Source organism: Molothrus ater, chromosome 8 (assembly GCF_012460135.2).
Source record: "Molothrus ater isolate BHLD 08-10-18 breed brown headed cowbird chromosome 8, BPBGC_Mater_1.1, whole genome shotgun sequence".
Taxonomy (NCBI): Eukaryota; Metazoa; Chordata; class Aves; order Passeriformes; family Icteridae; genus Molothrus; species Molothrus ater.
In genome coordinates this window covers 20,293,716-20,309,686 of record NC_050485.2, presented here as the reverse complement: position 1 = coordinate 20,309,686, position 15,971 = coordinate 20,293,716, and the positions used below count along the sequence as shown (strand labels likewise).

The 15,971-nt window shown below is 40.2% G+C and overlaps 1 protein-coding gene across 5 annotated transcripts in view; it reads right to left on the bottom strand.

Annotated features, from left to right (window-relative positions):
- Window positions 1-14,191, bottom strand: part of IDE (insulin degrading enzyme) — a 59,428-nt gene extending 45,237 nt beyond the window's left edge. The window contains exons 1-5 of one of the 5 annotated variants that reach the window (XM_036385393.2): window positions 14,047-14,191; window positions 5,005-5,189; window positions 3,433-3,640; window positions 2,443-2,612; window positions 222-344 (exon numbers count right to left, since the gene is read on the bottom strand). In XM_036385393.2, coding sequence (XP_036241286.1) covers window positions 222-344; window positions 2,443-2,612; window positions 3,433-3,640; window positions 5,005-5,164 — 661 coding nt within the window. In that variant the 5' untranslated portion in view covers window positions 5,165-5,189; window positions 14,047-14,191. Of the gene's footprint in view, window positions 1-221; window positions 345-2,442; window positions 2,613-3,432; window positions 3,641-5,004; window positions 5,190-11,536; window positions 11,554-13,289; window positions 13,430-13,591; window positions 13,650-14,046 lie in introns of those variants that run through there. The other 4 variants (XM_036385392.2, XM_036385391.2, XM_036385390.2 and 1 more) reach the window with 4 other exon arrangements.
- Window positions 14,192-15,971: the final 1,780 nt, after the last annotated feature.

Sequence of the window (15,971 nt, the reverse complement as noted above, 5' to 3'; positions counted from 1 at the left end):
CATTCATACTCACAACCTAAGCATTACTGTGAAACACCACACAAATACTTGTCTGCCAGCGCATTTTCAAAAAGCAAACAGCTTTCAACACACTGTTATTAAGCTTTTGGCAAACTTATGTAAAATATCATCTCAGCTGTGGAAGGTTCTAAGCAGTTGGAACCTCCATTTTTTTTCAAGTATATATCTAAAGTCTTACTCAACCAAGAGAACAAACTCACCTCTTCCTAAGACGCAAATAGCCATTAAATTTGATGAATAATAAGTAGAATGGAACTTCAGTAGCTCTTGCCTTACATCTATTCCTTCTTGGGTTGGTCTAGTTTCCAGAGTGAATTTGTTCCCTGTCACATGAAAATAATTAACAATATGTGAGGTTAACAGTATTTAATGTTACAGATTAATCTTACAGATCAAAAAGAAATATATAAATTAATCAGGCTGCTTTCCTTTGGATGGATAATAATTTTTAAAATAATCAATATGCATCATAAGAAAACTGGCTCAGTACTGTCTTATGTTTTAAATATTTTGTCTATATTCCTCACCATATGCAGACAAATTAAATGGTGAAGTTCTAGACACCCTACTCTCTTTACTCCCACAGCATCAATACATAAGATAAAATAAAATAAAATAACAAAGTTTCAGTTGGTAACTGTGCTGTTAGAGTACTGGAGGACATTAGGAAGCAACAGTCAGAAGACACCTTGCAGCTGTAGGAAAATGGACACTAGCCAGTGCAGAAGTGCCTGGAAAATTACTTGACACTGAGGGTAATGATGGAGAAGAATCACCATCACAAGCATTAATTCAGGGAGATCAGTGAGGGATATCTGGGGAAAAAATGCACACTCTTAAAAAGAAAATGGGAAGGTGCATTTGTTTCTATGGACACACAAGGAGTAAAAGAAAGTTTGCTGACCAAACAAGGTGCACAGCAATGAGGAATAACCTGAAGCATCAAATGGAGTAATTCCCATACCCTGCTAGATTAACAACATCTCAGCTGATCAAAGGGAAACAATAAGGTTGCCAAATGTATCACTGTTGTCATATCTTTGGGTAAATAAAACTCAAAGCTGAGCTCTACCTCTGCCAAGTCATACCTACTGGAAAGCTATGTGCTGTAATTTAATTTCAGAATCAGAACCTAATCTAAGGAGAAAGGAATATGACTATTACTGTTGAATTTGAGCACATTTTGGGTATTCTCCCCAAGAAAACATTTCCCTTGTGTGAGCTAGACAACCTTCTTGAACTGTGCAAAACTATTTCTGCAATTTCCACTTATGTTTTCTGTGTGCTACATAGGAATTAAATAATGCCTTCAGTAGCAGAGATTACAGAATGTACTTTGAACACCTGCCTACTAATGCACAGCTCCCAAGGCTTTATTTTAAAATTTACCTGTTTGGAAAATGGAGTTATAGTTTTATGCAGAGCCTCTCTTTACTGGTCAACAGAGCAATACCTGCTCTTGTGGCAGGTGGCTACCAGACCCATAAATATGCTCTCCATCAACAGATGTAAAGGTACATCTTGCCTTTTTAGAGACAGAGGAAGAAACCACTGCCTTAAAGCCCATTATCTGCTCTGCCATCCTCCTACCACACCCGATATTTGAATCACTTATTCATAAAGCAAACTGACCCATCCACCAAACACTTTTTTTTTTTGCACACATTATATTCAATGATCAAACAGTGAAGTCCTGTTACTTCGAAGGTTTCAAAAATAAATTCATGTAGAAAACAATGCCTATCAAAAAAAACACCCAACATTTTAACTTCTACCAAAGCATCAAACATTTGTGGCTTTGTCCAGAACTATGGTATCTTAACTTTACTGCTTTTTAAATTGAGGTTTAGCAGTGTTTATTTTAAATCGTTACTAAGCATAAAAAAAATACAGCCATAGGATTGGGATTTGTCCAAGATCATTTTGTCTAGAAGTCTCCTACTGTTGTGCTCTATGGTGCAGATTTTTGTTTCTATATTCCTACTCAGTAATTCTCACGGTATTTTGCTGATCTTTCTGATTTAACCTAGTCACTGTCATCTAGTCTAAATGCAGTATTAAAAAACAAAAAGCATGTGCTAACAACAATTTAAACACAATTTATTCACATTGTTATACACAAAGACTTTACAGTACCAAATGACGACCAAATCCAGTAACTGGAAAACAGCACTCACTGCAGTAATTATCAGGATCACAAAGATTTCTTCATCATTGTACTCAAAGTTTTGGATCAAACTTTTCCCTATGCTATTGTCTAGCTCTGTTTGGTCTACAATGTGAAAAATGCCATAAGCACCATAAACATGTATGGAAAGGAAAATAAGATAACTGTTACAGTCTGTGTTTAGCAATTTTATATAAACAATAATGCTATGTATGTTACACACAATGCCACTGGATAAGTATATTCTGACAAACCTGTTCCAAATTTACTGAAGGGATGGTTGGGGTTTCCAGTGGCCTTCTCCAATTGAAATAACCTCCAGGCATCATTCATCAGATTCTTCTCATGCTCAGAATCAACAGCATTCACTTCCCTATCTTTGCAACTTTCATCAAACAGGGGGCACAGGAAAAACTGGGCAAATCTAAAGAGAAAAAATTTAGTTAAGTCAAGAGTACTGTACATAAATTGTAACAGAAAAGTATGAAACTTGGTTCCTCCTGAAAACAGCTGAATAAATTCTTTTTTAATGCAGAACTTATGAATTCTTTAACAGCTTTGACACTGATTTGCTATCCTTATTTCTCAACTTCTTTGTTTATAAATGCAGACAACATGTTCATCATATAAGGTAGTACAAGAATCAAGGGTCTTACATCACAATTCCCACAGTGAAAATTTCTCCTACTCTGAGTTTTACCTGCAAGAGGCTCTTAATTTCGCCAATCAAATAAGTCTTGTCAGACATCCAGGGAGAAGCCAAAGAGAAAACTCAGTCTACCTCACTGGCTACACAGCTTTCAATTTCTGTCCCCTCCCACAAAACACTGAGATTTCAGCAAGTTCCCTCTACTAAGATATTCCCTTAAATATTTCTAGACTTCACCCTTGTTTTGCTGTCAATAAGGATCCCATGGGAAGCACAGATTTTGATTGCACCATCCCAGTGTTTGCACAATGTGTAAATTCATGATCATATTCTGTGCCTTGCATTTCCAAAAATATTCAGTATAAACACAACATCTGAACGTCAGAAATTCTGTCTCGACGAAAAGCTCTCCTAGATGAAATAAATCTGAGTAAGACTTTCAAACTGAAAAATATCTGGTTATCAATTTTAACAAAAGATGGTTTTTACCTTTTTTTAAACTATCATAATGATAGAACTATCAGGAAACTTTTACAGTAATAAATTCAAGTAGAACATCTATAACAAAAATTTAAATACTAAAAAATACATTTACCTGTCCAGTGCACCTTCTAGATGTTCATGTGACACATCAAAGTAATAGTTGGTATGTTCACCACTTGTGAAAGCATTTGAGCTCCCAGCATGCTCACTTAGAAATTGGCTGTACTCATTCTCTTTTGGATATTTCTTGGTTCCCAGAAACAACATATGCTCACAAAAATGACTAAGCCCAGCAATGTTGGGGGGATCAGACAAGGATCCTGCAAGAGGAAAAATTTCATGTAGCCATTCATAGAAAGTAATACTAAAACATTAAAGAACTCTTTAAAATGTTTAATTAAAGAAACATTTTAAAGAACTCTGTATTATAGTATGTTGCTTCAGGCAATCATATCGATTCTGTTGCTGTAAGAAAACACTTGTGCAACTACAGTCAACTAAAATTGATCCTCAAAAAAATATTTCAAAATTTAGAATTAGTAACTGAACCGATTAGTGTCTGAAATTGCCTCTCCAGATCAGCTTGTACTTCCTTATACAGATGATTTTCAATTGAAGTCCATGACTCATAATCTGTAAAGACCTGGCAAATCACAGTGTTCTGAAATCTATACCTTGGCTTTAATAAATGCATTGTGTTAAAAGGCAGCAATTGCCAACCATAATTAAAGAGGTATTTATCCTGTGGTTTGTAGGATGAGTGATAACCTGTAATTGCCTGAACACAAGCAGCTATGGATGACCAGCCAGTAGGTGTGAAGACAAACAGATTAAAGACAACAATGATTTGGAAGAATAGAAACAAGAAGGCAGAAGTTGGAGAGTGGCAGCCTTGCCTCAGAGTGTGCAGCAATGCTGCAGTTGGCTATCACTGCCACAGGACCTAAACAAAACCACATTCAGGATGTTCTGAACTAGATATAATGATCTGGGACAACCATCCCCACAACAAAAAAGGCCAGAAGTTTTTGAAGTCCATCATTACTGCTGCCCTAACACAAAGAGCAGCAAGAGCTCCCAACTACAGACATGGCAAGAGGGTGTTTAGGTTATGCACACACTGCATCTTACCTTCCAATAAAGTGAAAAACTACACAAGCTTGAGATACACCTCAGATATAAGAAAAGGCTTCTATTATTCCAAAGAGTCAAAGCAATTGCCTCCCCCTTCTATTTCCATATTTCTGTTTGCACACATAGGCACCACTGAAGTTAGGGAGTGCCTCTCCAACTTCTCTAGCACTACAGCATTTTCTCACCTCTACACATCAACAACTTAGCATGAAAAAAAAAAGTCTGACATGACAGATGGAGCTGTCTGAAATCATTGCACTTGCACCCACCCCTTTTCTGCTTACAAAAGATCTTTCATAACATGAAACTTAATGGTTAAAAGCAGTCTTTCAACTGACTGAGCTACACTTGAGTAAACACAGAGTACAGTAAGAGCATTTAGCTCCAGTAATTTTGAACTTGATGTGTCAAAGAATTAAATAAACTATAAATTACAATAAAAGACTAGGCTGCCAGCTGCATACCACTCCTGTCAGTTTATTTGCATCAAGATACCAGAACTTGAAGCATTTTTATTAATGACATAATTAACACAATATGAATTGGATACCTATGTGGACATCAAGTGCTGCTGAGGACTTATCTGTGGTGGGGTCACTAATGAGAAGAGCTTTAATGCCATTTGCCAGTTCCAGTCCACGATATTCTCGTTTATCCTCAGGTGATTTGATGATTTCATTTGTTATTCTCTTAATAGCTGGATTGTTCATTTTGTTGTTTGACTCCTTCTGAAACCTTAAAGAAAAAAGAAAAAATTTCTTATTATTTTCACTTAAGCCTTGATAATTTTTTAATATTATGTTAAGACAGTACAGGGCAATACCAACAGCTAGAAGTTCTATTACATGTAAAATTCACTGAAATCCTGAAATTGAAATCCTGAAATCCTGAAATTCACTGAATTCCTGAATCCTGAAATATATTGCTGCTGAAACAAAAAAGAAACCTCTAAGACCAAGAAACACAATACAGATGTAGATCATTTAGTTCAGTGCTTCAAGTATCACATAAACTGTAATTGAAACAACCCAAACTTAATAAATGTCAAACCCTTATTTGATTATGATAAAAGTTAAATCAAATGAAGCATATACTGCTATCTCAAGTATACTTTCAAACTTCAGGAAAGTATTTCATGTATCTGAATTGTTGATTATATTAAGAGTGTTGTAACTCTGATTGTCAAATAAACAAAATTTTACTAACAGACCATTGGGTTTGTACACTCAAGCAAGAAACAGTAACACTGTTTACAATAGTGCCACAAAAATACAAAGACTGAAGAACTGCCATGATAAACAGGAATAGACTGTCTCACTTATTTAAACTTCTACCATTAGTTTAACAGATGCTACAAGGTACCCTTCTTTAAAGGCATAATTCTACAATGCTAAGAAACTAGTGTGACTGATTCAGAATCTGAATGTCTCCAAGCAAAAGCTATAAACAATATCAAATAACTTTTTAAAATGCATGGTTCAACGCATTTTAGAAGGAAACATATAAACTAGTAAAACATCTTCTCTCACTATCAAATACTTTAAAAAACAAATGTAATCACTAAACAGTAAGTGAAACGCTGAATTTAAATTTAAATGTGTACACTCTTATTTAAACTGGTCATTTATGCACTAGCTTAACCCCCTGCTCAGGCTAATCCTGCTTGGAATGTCTATGGCCTTCTTCCACTGAAAAAATGCATATACCATTGAAATACAAAGATTATTCCAAGTACCACATCTCTGTTTCTCTGCATCAACAGCACTGATACAAGCCATGCTAACAATTAAAAGATGCCTCCATGTTCAGAGTTTTAAGAAATACTCTACTAAACTTAAGCTACTGTGTAAAATTTTTTAAGTGAGTATAGATACTTTTCATATATGAAAATCAGTAACTAAACTGCTCGTAATTGTTTTTCACTTGCACACAAGTTAGATTGACAGATCTAAGTATGCAGGAGAACAAGGACATCCCTTAAGCTCCTGATTCCACGTCTGTTAATGAACACCTATACCTTGGTATTCAGCTAGAATATTCTATGTCAATAAGATACTAGTTGCCTGTCAGAAGACACATATATACTATAAACTATTCGAGTTGTGGGGTTTTTTTAAATGTTATACAATTTCCTTATCATCTGATATCTCCTTTTTATTTCTATACCACATCACTAAGTCACAGAACTTTACTGTTTGTTCAGATGACTCATCTTTCCAATGTGATTCATCAAATTACGCAGCTATGAAACCTTAGGAGATTTCAATTGGTGTCTCATGAAGCTGTACACCTCCACTTCATTTTATTATGATTCCCTACTTCTGCCTCCTTCATAGGCTACTTCCAGCTTGGTAGTGAAATTCCAGTACAGGAAAAAGCTACAATTTTCAAAAGGACGACATCAGTAATTAAGCCTTCAAACTAAGGACTGAAATTTTTATCTCCATCTTCACTGTTATTTCAGTGGGCATTGTGAATACAACATCCTCTAACTTCAAATGGGTTTGCATGATTACCTACGATTATTTTGCTGCAAAGTGAATCACAGTACCAGACAACTCAAATAAAAGCAAGAGCTGATCAACTAAGCAGTGCTCCTGGAAGGCAAATACGTCAAGAGGACAAGACCAACACCTTCCTGCTTACATGCTGTTCCTCCTGCTGATATGTTACTACAATACAAAAGTGAGAAGAAAAATTTTCACTTCAGAGAGAACTTCTATACCATTATGTTTTCTTAAGGAGTAAACTCTAAGACTCAATACTAAACATTTCCTCATATGACTGTTTTCCTGTGCAGCTTTTAAGTAAGTGTAATTGCTTTATAAAATACCACATTCTATTCTTTCACACCAGAATCCTAAAACTCTATAAATCACTTTTTGACAATAGAACTGCTTTTAACCACAGGCAAAAAAAAAAAAAATTAAGAAAACCAGAAATCCTGTACTTATTGAAAAGTAGCTTTATTTCTAAGGCCATGTTCAGAAGCTGTCCTAAAGTCCATGTGCTACAGCTACTTGCTGTACTGTCATTACAGCAAGCACTGGATGCTGCTGGTCAGTAGCAAAACAATTCTTCCACAAAGGAGGCTGCTTATTGCAGAGCTAATAGCCTAACAAAAACATTAAAAGAAATGCTGCCTTACTACTTTCATAAAGCAGAAGCAACAGAGAAAGATCCAATAAAACCAAAATAGCAGGAACAATACAAAGCATTACTGTGGCAGTGGATATTCTTCCACTGGCTCAAAAATTACAGGTGGAAAGATTACAAGGGTAGAAAGGAAAAAAGAATATGGATGTCTGAGAGGAGAACAGTGTCCCTATTCAATGAATAGGAAATATTCTTCCTCCTCATCAAAACTATTTCACTTGTACAAGAAAAGTATCATTTAAAACTAACACTGAATTTGCAATTACAGCACTTCTAGTGAAATTATATTCTATTCTTTGAGGTTCCATTTTTGTAATCATTTCCAGGCAGGCAGTCCCTTGGAAGCAGCAAGGCTCTCTGGGGATGCCAGGTTTCACCTGCAAACCAAGTATTACAGAGTGGGATTAAGTGATATATGATTCTGCTTCACTATTTTAATCTCTCAGAGTTATTTTAGCAAAGTTACTTTAATTAAAAATTAGCCTGTGTAGTCAAATCTAAGTCCAATGTTTGAACAATTAAAGGACCATATTTGAAAACCAATTAACAGAAACTCCTGAGGGTTGCTTCAATGCAAGAATGTGACTAGCTAATAAAAATATGACCCCCAAGGCACAAACTCCAAAGTGCTTCTCAAGTTTTTTTTTTGTCATGACAGTATGCACACACTGAAGTCAAGTACTAGTACACAGGTCTGCTCCAGATGAAAGGCAAGTTACCATCTCAGCAGGTTTTGATGCTTGCTTTCTAACAGTTGCCTTAAAATTCACGTTTGCTTCAAGTTTTTATGCAACTAATTGCTTACCATTTACCAGAGTGAAGTGAAACCTTCATTGAGTGAGAACCTCTGTTCTGTCCTGCATGGGAGCTACCATTGTTAACATGTTCTCTGTGCTGTTTACTAATCCATCTTGGTTTACATGAAGACTTCTCCAGCTGCCAATGTATGGAGTGAAAGAAGTGCCGTGTGCTTTGGCAGGAGGCCCGGTGCTGCAGAACCGGAGTTCTGCCAGAGTTTTCTCACCTCTTACAAGGATGACAGCACCAAACTGAGCACTCTGGAGGAGTCCATGAACTTCTTCAGTCACAAGCTCATGGCTTTGCAACAACCAAGTAAATCTGCATTCTTGCACAGGTCTGCACCCCTCTTTTTTTCTCTTGCACCTACTGCTGATCATGACAGCAGTAGAATTATGCTATCAGTAAAACAATCAGGACTCTACCTACTCTCTTAATATTTCCATTCACCTGTATGTTATAAGAATTTTTTTTTATACTAAACTGTAGGCAGGAAAGTTAAATCAATTCAGGTTGAACATTACCAAAAAGGCTCCTTCAGGAGACTATCCATACTTTTTCAGGTTACATGTTCATCAATCGTTCTTTTAGACACTTAGAGATTAAAATACCTCATGATTCAACATCCATAAAGCATCAGTCTTGTGTGAATTTGCTTGCCATGAAGCTAGAGAATGTATAAGATCCCAACACATTCCTGATACTGATCTAAATAATTCTGATTGCATGCACAGGCAGACAGACTGCGTAAGTAGATAACGTGCTCAAAACGCTAACATGTTTTATCACTTTTAAACTCATCAGGAATTCAGCCTACTACTTCATACACAAAAGGTCCAACTACAAAGACCCACAATGATTTAATCAGTGTTCCCAAGTTATTAAGGACAACTAATCACTCCAAATCAGGCAAGTCTGAAGATGATGAATATTTATAAGGTTTTGTTATGTAGTTCATTTTGAAGAAATTCTAAAGTCTCGCTACAATTAAAGCATTTTCAGAACCTCGGTCTGCAGCTTTTTGCCAAGTCTGTAATTGACTCAGAAAATTCCCTCCTAATGATGGTGGCCAGGGCAGATGCCTGCCATGCTCTTGTTTTCCAGAGTCCAGCTTCTACAACTTCTAGATCACAGCAGTAAAACTTGGCCTGCCACAGGCTGCACTGCCAACGTGACACCAGAAACACTGGTGTGTAACACCGGTGTACAGGAATTACAGTAGCATTAATGAGACCACACCACGTGTGACCTCGGCTAAAACAAGGGCCCACCCTGGTAGTTTCACACATGAGATGAGGCCCCAGCTGAGTAACTGGCCTGATAATTACAATGATGTTCTGGACAAATGAGATGGGATATACATTCAGACACCATAAAGCTAGTTCACTGCCCTACATCTACAGTCCTTAACGTGACCACAGTTTCCAAAGCACTGGGTAAAAAAAGTTAGACAAAAAGGCAGGACCTTATACAATTTGATGCTACACAGAGCAATAAAGGATAACACAGTTTTTTTTAATCTCTTAATTACTTGAGCTTACTTTTCCTATGTCCTCAAAAATTGCCTCAAACAATTCATCCAAACCTCCAAAATAAACAATCTCTAACCACATTCACCAGAAATAGAACAATTAATCTTTCCCTAACGATTCTTTGCTTCAATATTTTACAAAATTCCAAAAGGGTTTTGAAGCATTTGATTATTTGGAAGACCTGGGGGACAAGGGGAGTAAGTAAAATTATCTGGTATTAATCTTTAGATATCATTAAAATACAGTATCATTAAAATTTTCACAGATCTGGCATAGCAATTTGGCTTACATCAGTATTTTCAAATTGCATGTTAAGAACATGACTGATCAGACAAGTTTCTCTGCTACGTGACCAACTGCTTCAAAGCATATTTTACAGATTTTCCTAAGAAATGTACTGATTAATTCAATTAATTGCTTTATTCATTGAATACTTGCAGACCAGGGGTTCTCATTCTCTCTTCCTCCCTGTGACATTTTTCTTCCATTACCCCACAGTTGCAGGGCTTGCTCCACAACCCAGGACTGTGCTGGTGTCTAGCGCATGGCCCTGCACACACAGGGAGACGTTAAACTGGATGCTACAGGAGAGATCTCTGTGCTTTATTCTACTGTGTTCTGATGTGTATTTCATAGATTTTATGTGCAAGTAGCACATCAGATTGCCCAAAACTCTCTGTAAAGCCAACTCACTTAATGCTTTATGCTACCATCTGTCTTATACCCTCAAAAAGAAAAACTTGCGATGTTTGAATTAAAAAAAAAACCAAACAAAAAACAAGATGAGATTAAAACTTCAGTTGTACTGCATAACAACAAGAAAATCACAGAAAGATGAGAGAACTGGCAAGAAAATCTGATCTAGCAACAAAAACAGAGAGAATTCAGAATTCTGAATCATTAAAAGCACTGTAATCCCACATTACAAGCAACTGTTTTTCTAACACTAGAGCTTTGACATGAGAAACAAACCAATAACAATGAGCAGTTTACAAGAGTCAGCGGTGTGTTTCAACAAATGAAGTCCTGGCCGTTCACCTATTTTGTAGTTTGGTTTTCACTATTTTGGACAATTCTGGTTCTACTGTTAAAATTATAAATAAACTCTGAGCTCTACTGCATTCTTTTCCATATCAATTGCTCAGGCAAGCTATAGTTCTTACTCATTCTAAAAACAAGGTGAGAAGGTAATATTTTAACAGAAAGCTGTAGTGAAGCAACTTTCAAACAGGATCCATCAAAAATCACTTTTTTATATACATACAGTACTATGTGATAAGAACATTTTAGCAACTTATGGGCATCATAAAAGGTGAAAGCAAAGATACTCACTGACAGATCATGCATATACAAATACACAGCCAGACACAAAACCGATCAAAGCAATTTCTGTAGATTTTTCTTATGAACTTTTTGATGTCTATGCTGTTAGAAGACCGGACACCAAAGTTACTATAAAAGCATCAAATACAACAGAATTAATATATTAAAAATATCAACCCCTTCAGATGCCATTTCTGAAGTGGTCTGACTGTACTTTTAGTAAATGACTTCTACAATAACCAGCAATGACCCCTATAGCTAGGAGCCTAGTACCTTCCAGTACAGTGAAACACCAGAGGTAATGAACTTCTTGTCCCTTCCCTCTTTCTTCTGGATCTTACAGGGGAGGGGAGTGCTTCTGTATTCATGTGCAAAATAAGTTATATACTTGACACTTCAATCAATTCCCAAAGGTGCCATTTCATCCAAGGGATTAGACCACAGCCTTACATTGACTGAAGACAAAAAGCAGAAAACGAGCAAAAAAGCAGGCAAGCATAGAAATAAGAATCCTTCTAGAGACTTCCCAAATAGAATAGATAATTTTAATTCGGTACATCAGATGAAAAGGAGGTAAGTTGTAACTGAGAAATTATCTTGCTACTTGACATAAAGATGAAAGTTAAAAATGTTACGAAAAAAGTTCAAGCATGAACCAAATACTGAGATGGAGAGATGGAAAAGAGATTTCCAAGAGATGGAAAAGAGATTTCCAAAGAGATGGAAAACAGGAACACGTAACTGAAGAAAAAGATTCTTAATTTTCACATCTCAAAAAAATTATCGCATGAAAGAACTATGCCTGCTCTCATTTCATTATCATTTATGTAAATCCTAATTCACAATTAAAATTAAATGGATTATTAAATCATGGTTGTAGGCAGTATGAAAACACAACAGGCCTGCTCACATACATAAAGTTAAGTCCAAATACTGCATATATTCACATGCATAAAGAGGAGTAATCTAGCAAGACAAACTACAGCCTGAGAAAAGCATTGGCTTTTCTCCATACTGTGGATTACCTTTACAATTCTGAAGCATAAATAGCAATAATGAACAGTAACAGTGCATCCGAATTTTGACACGAGCACCGACAGTGTGAGTCATCATAACTCACTTTTTTCCCCGGAAAGATGCTACTTTTGACGTCTCTAACTCGTGCAGTATTAAATCCAGGTTTGGCTACTAAGGTAGCAGATACAGTGTTAATTAAAGAAAGAAAACAACTTAGCCTTTGTCCCTGACCCTAGCTCCCTTCCCGGACAAACTTTGCCGAGTTGTTACGCAGTTTAAATTGCCCCTAAAAGTGAGCTGTGCCAAGCCTCCCGCCCGCTCCTCCCTTGATCGAGGTTAGCCGCGCTCTCTCCAGCGGAGCTGGGGACACCGGTGACACAAACACGCAGTAACAAGCCCCGCACAATGCCACTGCCAGATAACTCGTCAGAAACTGAAGAGGCCGCTCCCATCAAGTTTGGGTAACTGAGAACAGTCTCTTCTTAAAGATTTTAAACTTTTTTTCTTTTTTTCATAATTATGCCTTAGGAAGACATGGCAAGTTAAGTAACACGACAATTCACTGAGGTTTTTGGAGAAGGAAGGAGAACAAAGCAAGCCCCCGGGCAACGAAAGCCACACGGCTGATGACCAAGCCTGCTTTGTCAAAGGAAGTGCAGCTGCCAACAGCGGAGCGCGTTCAGCGCGGGCTCTCCCGGGCAGCAGAGCAGGACACAAGGCAGGGCTCAGGGCTCAGGCCTCCTCGGCACGCACGGCCCCGCCGCCCCCATCGCGCCCACCGCCTGCCCGGAAAGCTCCGGCGCCAGCCCCGCTCCGCGGCCCGACCTCCCCCGGCTCCTCGCCGCACTCGGGGCAGGGCAGGCGCTCCCCTGGACTCACAAGGTGCCCCCGCCCGGCCGCGCCGCCGCCTCTTACACAACACCGCGGGGGTTCTCCGGCCTCACGGCCCCGGGTCACACGGCCCCGGGACCCGCGGCCCTGCCCCGGCCCCGCCGCACTCGCACCGTACCCGAGAGAGCTCCGCCGCCAGCCCGGAGGGAAGGAGCGCGAGGCCGGGGCGGCCCAGAGGCGCGTCCAGCCCGGCAGAGCCCGGCTCAGCGCAGGGAAGAGCCGCTGCCGCATATCCCTGGCGGCCCCGCCGCCAGCACCGGCCTTTCCCCGCCGCCGCCCGGCCCGACTCCGCTCGCCTCAGCACGCGCCGCTTCCCGGCGCCATATTCTCCGCCCGCCTCCCCCCGCCGCCCGGCCAATCCCTCCCGGCGCCCGCGGGGTCCCGTCCGCCCTGCGCGCCCGGGCCTGGCGGGACCCGTACCTGGGGGTGCGGGGAGCTGCCGCCTCTGCCGCCGGGAGGGCCGGGGCTGCGGCTGAGGAGGGGGCCGGGGGCCTCTGGGAGGAGGCGGAGGCGGTGGAGGGGGTGGGTGGCTGGGCGGGGAGCCGGGGCGACACTCGCCGCGGCGGGGGGGCCGCGCCCGGCGGAGGCGGACGGGGCTGCGGCGCGAAGGGCGGCGGGGCGGCCCCGGGCTGCACCCGCGGAGGGACCGTGTCGCGGCCCGCCCGCTTCCTGGTGGCCGCGCTCCGCGTCCCTGGCGGCGTCTGCCAAACAAAAGGTAATTAGACGCCTCGTAATTTGAGCACAGTGGGTGCAGTGCCGTCCTGAGAGGCAGAGATTTCGGGTGTCAAAATCCTCCGTCCCCCAGGGAGAGGTCGCCCTCCGGCAGCTCTCTCTCCTTCGGGCGCTCCTCTTGGAGCCCGCTGGCCGCCGCTCACCTGCCGTGGAGCTCCGCGGCCTCGCCGCGCCGCACACAGGACTCGCCTCGCAGGATGGGTGTACGAGGTGTAAATGCTGAATAAGGATGAACTTCTGTTATAAATCCGTAGATTTGCGGTTCTAGGGCGACTTTTCTTTCCTTGGTAGATTTCCGTATGGGAAAGTCGTGGATGTGGTTGCTTTAATTCCTTTCTAGGAAAAACAAACCCCCAAATAAAAAAAAAATTAAAAAGCAAAACAAAAATGCAAAACAAACAAACACCAAAAAATCCCAAAAAACCAAAAAACACCACAAAACCAAGCATCCAACAAGTCTCCTTCCCCCCCACCCTCCACCTCCCATCCAAAAAAAAAAAAAAAAAACCAAAACAACCCACTGGTTGAAGTTCTGGTAATATGCTTTCTTCATATGTGTTTATTTTTCTGTGTCTTATTTTTCAGAATTAGGAGGGGGAAAAGAAGTAAGACAAAAATGTGCTACATTTAATGCCTGATTTTAGCTTCCCCACTGCTTGCCTTCTATAAAAGGTGGTATCTCACAGCTGGAAATTCACAGAATCCTCCTATCATGAAAATGTAGGAAGACATGGCCAGACAAGTTACCTAAGGTAATTTCTGTACTCAAAGATGGAATTGAAGAGGTATCAAAAGTAACTTTAAACTAGTCACCTTTGGTTAAAATTGCTGTTAAGAAGTGACAGCACACTGTTTCATATAGTCAGCAGCATCAACCAGGAATCAACAAAATCTGTCAAGGAATTTGGGTAGACGTTCATCTGCTGGTTTCCAGGGAGGTCTGTGCTGCTATAGAGATCTCTTATCCCTACCTGAGCTACCCAGTTTAAAACATTTGTGCCTACATCAAGTACACCCACGCTTCTGGCCTCAGTTTAGACACGGAACTGTCTCTCAAGTTAACTCATCCTAGTTGGAGCAAGGCATTTGGTAGTTTTCACCTCAATCAACTGTTTGGATTTAGAACTGTGTGGGTGCCTAATTTTAACACAGTATGTTAACTCCTGTGAAAATGTCCTCATGGGATTCTGGTTTGAGGCAGTCTGGGTTTTTTCCAGTCCCTAGTGCATGTAAAAGTGAAGACCAAGCTGGACAGAAAGAGGACAGGATAAATGGTGAGCTGTTAAATCTGAATTCCATCCTGTTGCTACTGCCAGTGCGTCAGAGAGGCTCATCCCATGGTGCCTGACAGAAGGACTGCAGGGTGAGTGCCCCTTCACAATCTGTCTCCTCCCTTTCAGGAGCAGCTGGGGGATTAAGGGGTTGTGAATTGGAGTCTTTCTGTTAAATTGAATGTACAGTAGAAATACTTCTGCCTTTGGCTTTAATACAGTTGTCATGTAGGGGTGAATGCTGTAGAATTATACAGGTTCAGGCAATTTACTCTTTTCAGGTCCCAACAGCGAGTTTGTTAGCCTAACGTAGTATATATTTAGCTAATGCTGGCCTGATCTATATTTAGCTGCTCTAATAAATCCTGCCTTTTCCTATAAATCTTGTCTGGTATATACAGGGGCAATCCTGGGGAAGCAAGGTAGACTGTGCCAGCAGGACTCTGGTGGTCTGCTAATACGTGAATCTAAAACGAGCACTTCTGTTTCTGTGGTGTGATGAAAGATCACACCTCCTCATGCATCTAACATGCAGAGGTATGCAATAGAGGTCACGCCTACTGTACTTTACACCTATTTTATCCATTGTAAGCTTATTTAGCGGCTGTTCAAAGTCACTGGTGTGTCCTGCTTTAACCCCAACCGGCAACGAAGGATCAGGCAGCCGTTTCCTCCCCTCCACCCATCCCGGTGTAATGGGGAGGAGAATCAAAAGTACAACTTGACTTGAAATAAGAACAATTGAGAACTCGACTTGAAATAAGAGCAATTTAGTAACTGAAACAAAATAAATTATA